The 8586-nt window shown below is 34.4% G+C and overlaps 2 protein-coding genes across 2 annotated transcripts; both read left to right on the top strand.

Moving 5' to 3' along the window:
- Nucleotides 1-5155: 5155 nt before the first annotated feature.
- Nucleotides 5156-7081, top strand: LOC128554743 (uncharacterized). Its single transcript, XM_053536058.1, has one exon. The coding sequence runs from the start codon at nt 5156-5158 to the stop codon at nt 7079-7081; it is 1926 nt and encodes a 641-aa protein (XP_053392033.1).
- Nucleotides 7082-7214: 133 nt separating this feature from the next.
- LOC128554742 (uncharacterized) lies at nt 7215-8216 on the top strand. The gene has a single exon (XM_053536057.1). The coding sequence runs from the start codon at nt 7215-7217 to the stop codon at nt 8214-8216; it is 1002 nt and encodes a 333-aa protein (XP_053392032.1).
- The last annotated feature ends 370 nt before the right edge of the window (nt 8217-8586 follow it).

The following is an 8586-nucleotide window of genomic DNA, read 5'->3' as shown; positions in this document are numbered from 1 at the left end:
GATCCATTTACCTAAATATTTTAACAGAAAAAGCTTGGCACTACTGCAAAGCTACTTTGTAATATAATATGTACTTACAAGATAATTTTGATATTGTAAATTTCATACACAATCCAATGCTTGCATAGTCTTCACATTCCCCAGTTACCATCACTGTAAAATCAAAACAAATAATTGCATTAATTATGCGTTTGTAATTTCAATCTTTTCTTGAATTAATGTAGTTTTTATATCTGCTGTTTCTAATAGTACTAAATTATGTACGGCGGTCAGCTGACCTAATTCGTGTTCCTGGATTCCATTCTACTACCACTGAACTTTTTTCACTTAGTAAGACAGAACCATCCTATAGGAACCAATGACGGATAATAATCTTTTTACACGGTCAGGGAGGAGCTACACTGTACCTGAATTTGTACCAATGTATAGTACTCTTAGAAATAATAGGTTTTTCAGATAGATATGAGCATTGTTGAGGCAAATAGTTACTCTCAATTTTTTTTTTATTCAGAATTAGCTTTCCTAATTTCTTTTGAAGATACACCCCAAAATGATGCATAACAATGTTTTCTTATTTTGAGGTATTTTAATTTGATAATAGATATTCATACAACCATAACAAGAACAGGAAATATACTATCTAAATGTCCGGCAAACCAGACAGGAAATAGATTTAAGTTGAGATTAGATGAATGTATGATCCCGCCGAATGCCTAATTAAATAATTCAGAATAAAAATTGAAATTTAGTTAATGCTAAGCTTTAGTGATAACATTAAAACTTGTTTGTTACGGAACCAGCGTATCCATCTCGTTGCCAGTATTACGCAAGCCACCAAATCAGTGACAGTTTCCTCATATAAACTCTGATGAGGACAAATGAGCATAGCACATATTATTAACCTTTACCTTGACCCGGATCAATTCTATGACCCCTCCCCCTGATTTGAAGTATTGCGCTCATTCTACTGAAATATTCTTGGTTACATATAAATAATATTGCAAGTTTTCAATCTGGAAAATACATTCTTTTACAGTGACATTATTATAAACGTTAGTTGAAATAAAAATATAATAATTTGCATACATACCCGTTAAATAAAAATGAATGATAAATATAATCACAAATTTTCTACGATATAGCCTTTTCACCATTTTATCCGAAATGTAATACTTAAAAGGACAATATTAGAATGTGACACATTTCAGCTCATATGTAGGACAATATCCTGAATTAGAGGAAGACACTTGAATTACTAACACGTGTTAATTAGTTTATATATGTCATAAATGAATGTAGTCAAAAAGATTTCCCATTTCATCATACGGTAAATGATTGACTGTTAATGCATATGTTTCCCAAGTATAGAAAAGTATAAAAATATTAATAAGATAGCATTGTGTTGAATACATGTACCCACCTTTTTCATTCAGAACAAAGTCCTTCAAAACAATAACTAACCTACTAAACAATTGAAAGAGGTCGGCTGATGGTCCGGGGGTTTATGGGCCGACTGCAAACCAGAGGACCGCATCTCGTCATACGAACCAAGACATGTTGTCTTCACAAGCATCATTATAAAACAAAATCAACAATTTATAAACTGACATGAATCGTAAGGGTCTAGAATTAATGTTAACAAGTAAATGCTTAATTCTATATAAGGGTGTTTTATACGCTCGTTTTTTAAATATCACAAATGTTTCATTATTATATTTATTACCTTATAAACGCATGTGAAGTCTCGATATAATTCATCTTCTCTTAAACGACATACATGTGGTCATCTCCAGGGAAAAAAACGAAAGGAAATCGTTTTGTTTCTTTTAACTCCATTCTTTAAATACAACTTCATTACCTCTCATTAACAGCTCAATCAAACAGTTAAACTTTGCTATTAGTCTTCTTTGTTGCGTTCTTTGCTTCCCAAGGATTTTTACATAGTTTATTAACTATCACAACAGCACTCTTTACGTGCCGTGTGGCGGCTGGAAAAATCTCCCGTAATTGTATTATGTGTCGTTTAATTTCTGGTCCTTTGGGAGTCCATTCAACATATGTGTAATAGAGTCCAGCTTAAGCCAATGCTAGGGACGTGAGAGGTGTTGCACATTTCATTACCTCTCATGAACAGGCACAGTCAAACCGAGTCAAACCGAGTTTGCTATTATTCTTCTTGGTTGCATTCTTTGCTTCCAAAGAATCTTTTTACATATTTTATTAACTATCACAACCGCAATCTATAAGTGCCGTGTGGTGGCTGTAAAATGTATCCACGTAATTGATTCCAGTGTCGTTATATATATTTTCTGGTATTTTGGTATCATGGAGTCCATTCAACATATGTGTAATAGAGTTCAGCTTAAGCCGGAGCTAGGGGCGTGAGAGGTGTTGTGCATTTCATTACCTCCCATGAACAGACACAATCAAACCGAATCTGCTATTATTCTTCTTGGTAGCATTTTTTCTTCCAAATGATCTTTTTACAAATTTTATTAACTATCACAACAGCAATCATTAAGTCTCGTGTGGCGACTGGAAAAATCTCCCCGTACTTGGATTCAGTGTTGTTATATTTTCTGGTCCTTTGGGATCATGGAATCCATTCAACATATTTGTAATAGAGTTACGCTTAAGCCGGTGCTACGGGGCAATGAGAGGTGTTGCACATTTCATACCTCTCATGAACAGACTCAATCAAACCGAGTCTGTTATTATTATTCTTGGTTGTAGTCTTTGCTTCCAAAAGATCTTTTTACAGATTTTATTAACTATCACAACAGCAATCTTTAGGTACCGTGTGACGGCGTGAGAGGTGTTGCACATTTCATTACCTCTCATGAACAAACTCAATGCAACTAAGTCTGCTACTATTCTTTTTGGTTGTATTCTTTGCTTCCAAATGATCTTTTTTACAGTTTTTATTCAGTACACTAAATTTTACTTTGTTTTTATTGCTTGCCATACATTAGATCAATTCTGCTTTGAATGCAAACACAACAACATGTAAATATGGAATATGTTAGAAACTAATTGTTGGTTTCCTATGAAAATGCTGCGCGTTTATAAAGTGTGTATAGCGCTTTTGAACGTTTATTTTATAGATGAAAAGAACACTATAAAAATCTAGTATATAATAAAACATAGTAAATCAGACATGACAAATGAGATTTTACATTTTTCGTCATCAATATATATATAGTTTGATATGTAAACCCTAATATGCACGTTTGGAAAATGCACAAATGAAAGACTTAACAGCATCTTAACATTGTTAGATATTGATATCACATTTTTTATAGTTGCGGAATGTTTGGGGTTTTATGACAATTATCGAGCTATGTTAGCATTTATGCATCGAACTATACAGACAAAAATACACCGTTACTGTTTTGAATTTACCATCTAATAAAATATTTAAAAGCTGAAAGCGCTCGTACTTTTATTAAAATTTTGACACTGTTAAAACTTTTATTTTCTCAAACTCTATATTTTATTTCTCATGTTCTTGTATTCTTTTTGGCATCCAATGTGTTTGAAAGCTATTTCGTTGACGTTTTCATCTTATTATTAAATTCCCAAAATATGATTTTTTCATATTCTAAACCATCACTTAATGCATCAGAAACATGTATACATTTTATTTTAAACTCCGCTACAGTAGACTAGACAGGGCATTATTTGTGCGTTGTCTAACCCTTCAATGCTGTGAGACGTTCACAGTAAAATAATTATGCGAAATCACTGATGAAACTCACGGGCGATACATGAAGTAAATCATAAATACTTGAACAAGACTTATACCCCAAAATATTTAACTTTGAATTATACAGAATGTCCCACCAGAGGAAATAGGAATATAATAATAATAAAACTGTAGTCTTTGTTCAAACTGGTAATGAGTAAGAAATAATAAATGAACTTGTAAAAGATCATTTTAAAGCATAGAATGCAAACAAGCAAAGTCGTAGAAGATACAGTTTAATAAAGCAAATGAAATATACAACAACTGTCATGCCCCATAGAACCAGTTATGAAATAAAGAACATTATCTGAACCTATTCAAAACAAGTCATAAAACTTAGAACTTCTATTTCAGAAATTTTTACAAACATGTATTTTGTTTAAGTTAAAATATATAAAAACCTGTGTTGTTTAACAAGTTGTAGTATCTGTAACAACGCAGAGCGATAACTCTTTTTTTCATAATACTGTCAGAAATAACACATTCATTTATTACTTTACAGTACAAGAGAGGTGTCTGTCGGTAAAACAATAAAAAGGTGAATCAATGTGTTTTTAAAACAAAAACTCGTCTACACAGGTTTATACGATAATACTTCTTAAAACATAAGTTTTTAGCACAGGAAGACCCTAGGTGCCCCTCCATCACAATAGGGCACCTGTCGTGAATTACACGATGTTTGCCTTTTATACAAATATAAAACCGGTCTAAATATGTTATGCTCCCTACATTATATAATTAGCTGATTATGTAAATATGTAATTTGCTCCATATAATTCGGCGGGAATTAATTCACTTTTTTATTACTCCGAATCATGTGATTTATGATTTTTCCATGATATTCATGACTTTTAGATTTGGCGGGAAATGCTGATATATAAAGAGAATGTAATGTCTCAAGGGACACATGTAGTTCGATATAACAATTAGTTGATAGATGTTAAAATACAGTGAAAAATAAATTGGATTTAAAAGTGTCTTTCTTGTTTTCAATGTAGTAAAAGTTTAAAAGGAAAAAAGGGAAAGTTTGAAAATCTACTACATTGAAATTTGGCGCCGGAAGCCGGGAACCGAGAGTCAAAAATTGCTGTTCGATAAAAATTCTTTAAAAGAAAGTTTTCAGTAAGATGAAAAAATAAAATCTTGCAGTTGACTTAAACAGATTCTCGATTCATACAAGAAGGAGTTATGTGTTCGGTGTCCTGAAATTTGTGTGAAAATAAAAGCAGAAATTAAAGTGATGAGGCATTTAGTGTATAGTGTCTCTCATAACAAGTAATAAAAGTAATAAAGTGAAAATGTGGAATAAATTCAAGGTAAATTTATATATATAGTGAAACCAAATATATTGAAACAAAAAAAAAAAGGATGAAATTGTGTTAACATTGAAATTATAATTGCAAAGTCAAAATGGGTGAATTATCATATTTGAAAGGCGTGCGCACACGTTATTTCAATTATATTGAGAAAGAGTTACATACTGGAAATATGTTGTTAGACACGGAAATAGAGAGCATGAATCCAGAGGAGTGCAAAGAATATGAACATACTGTGAATGAAACTAGACTTAAGATTAATAATTATATCGATAAGCTTAATTTTCAGTCAGAAAAAGTTGCTAGCGTTATTGGTGATTCCGATAGTGAATTCATTCAAACATTGCTAGAAAATGATTCGATATTGCTTGACAGGGCTTGGACTATGGTCTATAAACTGGAACATAAACAGACCGATCTAAAACGGAAGATAAAAGAGGATATCGTTAAGGATGTGTCAGACGAAGAGGGTTCAGCTGTGAAAAAAATGTGTGAAGTTCAGATGAAATTACAAACAGCGTTCTTCGAACAACAACAAGAACGAGCAGAAGCGCAAATGAAAATGCAACAGAGCTTCTTTGACAAACAGCATAGCCTGAAAGTTAAAAGTGAGAATACAGTCAAGTTACCTAAATTAGACATGATTTCCTTTAACGGAGATAAACTCCAATGGCCTGAATTCTGGGACTCATTCTCCAGGGCTGTACATGAAAACGACAAGCTGTCATCAGTTGACAAGTTCAACTATCTAAAGGGAAAGCTCTATGGGGAAACCCGAAGTGCTATCGCTGGATTGGCTATGTCGAATGAAAACTACGACATCGCTATCCAAATTCTCAAGGAAAGATTTGGAGATCAGCAAGACATTATAGATTTGCATTATAAGGGACTGGTGAATGTTGCGTCCCCAAGGGATACGACTGAAAGTTTGCGACATTTCTACGACAAAATACAAAAACACTTGAGAAGTTTGGTGGTTATGCATGAGATTTTGGAGCAACAGGTTTTCGTATCAGTCATTCGGAGCAAACTGCCAAGTGAAATTCTTATGCATCTTGAAATACAGAAAGGCTCAGACAACAAGTGGACATTACCTAAGCTTTGTGAATTGCTCCGACAGTATATTGTGTCAAAAGAAAAGTCGGACAAACCCAAACCAGTGAACGCTAATTTTATACCTAGTCGAAGAGTGAGACCACAATTTCAGAAATCTACAAATACCTTTAAAGGCTTCAGGGGACCCCCAACAGCAAATACCACTGCTAGAGCTTTGACTGCATATGAAAAGAAAGAGTCTACTTCTCCCCAACAACATCAGAAGAAAACCTGTAGATTCTGTAGTAAGAATCATTGGAGTGACGAATGTCCACGGTACAAGACAATCGACGAAAGAAAAGCAAAAATCAAGGGATGCTGCTACAAATGCTTAAAAGAAGGACACATGTCTCCTGACTGTAAAAGCAAACGAATGCGTGTCCATTGCAAAAAATCAAATGTACATCACAGAAGTTTGTGCCCAGTGAAATTTAGAAAGGCACCTATTCATGAAAGTGTTAATTTATTAGAAGAAAGAGCATGCGTGTCTGAAGAAAGTGTAGAAACAAGAGAAATTCCCATTAATTCAACAGATGGTGGTGTTTGTAATGAAAGTGCATTATTATCATCCAATGAAATAGTGATGATGCAAACATCGCGCACTGAAATTTGGGACACAGAAGGTCTTAATAAAGAAAATGTAAGAATTCTTTTAGATTCCGGATCGCAAAGTACGTACATTACAGAGCGACTGGCAACATCCCTGAATCTAAAGAGGACAAATGAACAAGAGATTCATCTGGTTACGTTTGGTAGCGACAAAGCGAAGGTGATAAAGACAATGTCTACAAAGTTAAATGTTCGGTTGAAGGATGGACACGATTACACAATAACAGCAAATATAGTTCCAACAATTACAGGAAGCATTCAAAGGAAACCAGTACGTATATCGGACAAACTTGTTAATATTATCATATGGCAATAACATTACAAAGACGCAAGTGTTTACGAACGTTGACAAATGTGTTCCAAAAACACCTGACATCGAGGACTTTTGGAACATAGAAACAATAGGATTAAAAGATACCACCAACGTAAGATCTGAAAATGATCAAGCGATGGAAGACTTCAAGGAAAACCTTGTGTTCAAGGATAACAGATACCATGTTACATGGCCTTGGAAAATCGACCATCAGGAAGTTCCGGAAAATCGTCCTCTTGCCTTTGGACGATTAAAGTCATTAGTATCGAGGTTCAAAGATAAACCAGATGTGTTGCAGAAGTATGATTGTGTTATACAAGATCAACTTAAAAAGGGAATCATAGAAAAAGTTGCGACCTCTAAAAAGAATGGACTGACCCATTATTTACCTCATCATGCAGTGATCAAACCTGGCAAGTCAACAACAAAGTTGAGAATAGTGTATGACGCATCAGCAAAACCAAAGATTGAGAATAGCAGTTTGAACGACTGTCTCTACAGAGGACCCGTGCTGCTAAACGATCTGTGTGGAATTCTTTTAAGATTTCGAGTACATACGATCGGTATTGTGTCAGACATAGAAAAAGCTTTCCTCCAAATCAGCTTACAGAAAGATCAAAGAGATGTCATGCGATTTTTATGGCTAAAGGATTTAGAAAACCCAGAAGTAACACAAAATCAAATACAAGTTTACCGCTTCTGTCGCGTGCCCTTTGGAGTTGTGTCAAGCCCATTCTTATTAGGAGCAACAATTGATTATCACTTGGAGAGTTACAACAATGATGTCGCTAAACAACCGAAACAGGATATTTATATGGACAATGTTGTAACGGGAACAGACACCATTGACGCTGCGAAAGATTTGTACACTATGTCCAAAGGAATTTTCGAAGATGCAAGCATGAATCTTCGTGAGTGGGCATCTAATAATAGAGAACTAGAAGAAACTTTTTCAGATGAAGACAGAGCTAAAGAAAATGTGATGAAAGTGTTAGGTCTCGAATGGAGCAGAGAAACAGATACATTGGCGATACAAAAAGTGCATTTATCAAGTGCTCAAATTGTTACAAAACGGTTTATTCTGAGCAAAATCGCACCTGTGTTTGACCCTCTATGTATATTTGCACCTTACGCTTAGAGGAAAACTAATCATTCAAACTCTGTGGAAGAAAAAGATTGGATGGGACCAAAAAGTTGACGGTCAAGATCTCATTATGTGGCACGAAATACAAAGAGATCTTAGCAAAATCAGTGGACATGAAGTACCACGATGTTTTGTAAGTGGAGGTGATAACAGGAATATTCTTTTGTGTTTCTGTGATGCTTCTACCAAAGCATATGCCACAATTGTGTATATGATGCAAAAAGGTGACTTGGAGCAACACATAGAATTGATGTTTTCAAAGGCTCAACTTGCCCCAACTACTAACATTAGTATTCCACGACTTGAACTAATGGCTGTACTGATAGGAGTATGATGTTTAACCTTTGTACAAGATCAAATGAAG

Source organism: Mercenaria mercenaria, unplaced genomic scaffold, assembly GCF_021730395.1.
Source record: "Mercenaria mercenaria strain notata unplaced genomic scaffold, MADL_Memer_1 contig_703, whole genome shotgun sequence".
NCBI classification, from domain to species: Eukaryota; Metazoa; Mollusca; class Bivalvia; order Venerida; family Veneridae; genus Mercenaria; species Mercenaria mercenaria.
This window is presented reverse-complemented; position numbering and strand designations above follow the sequence as displayed.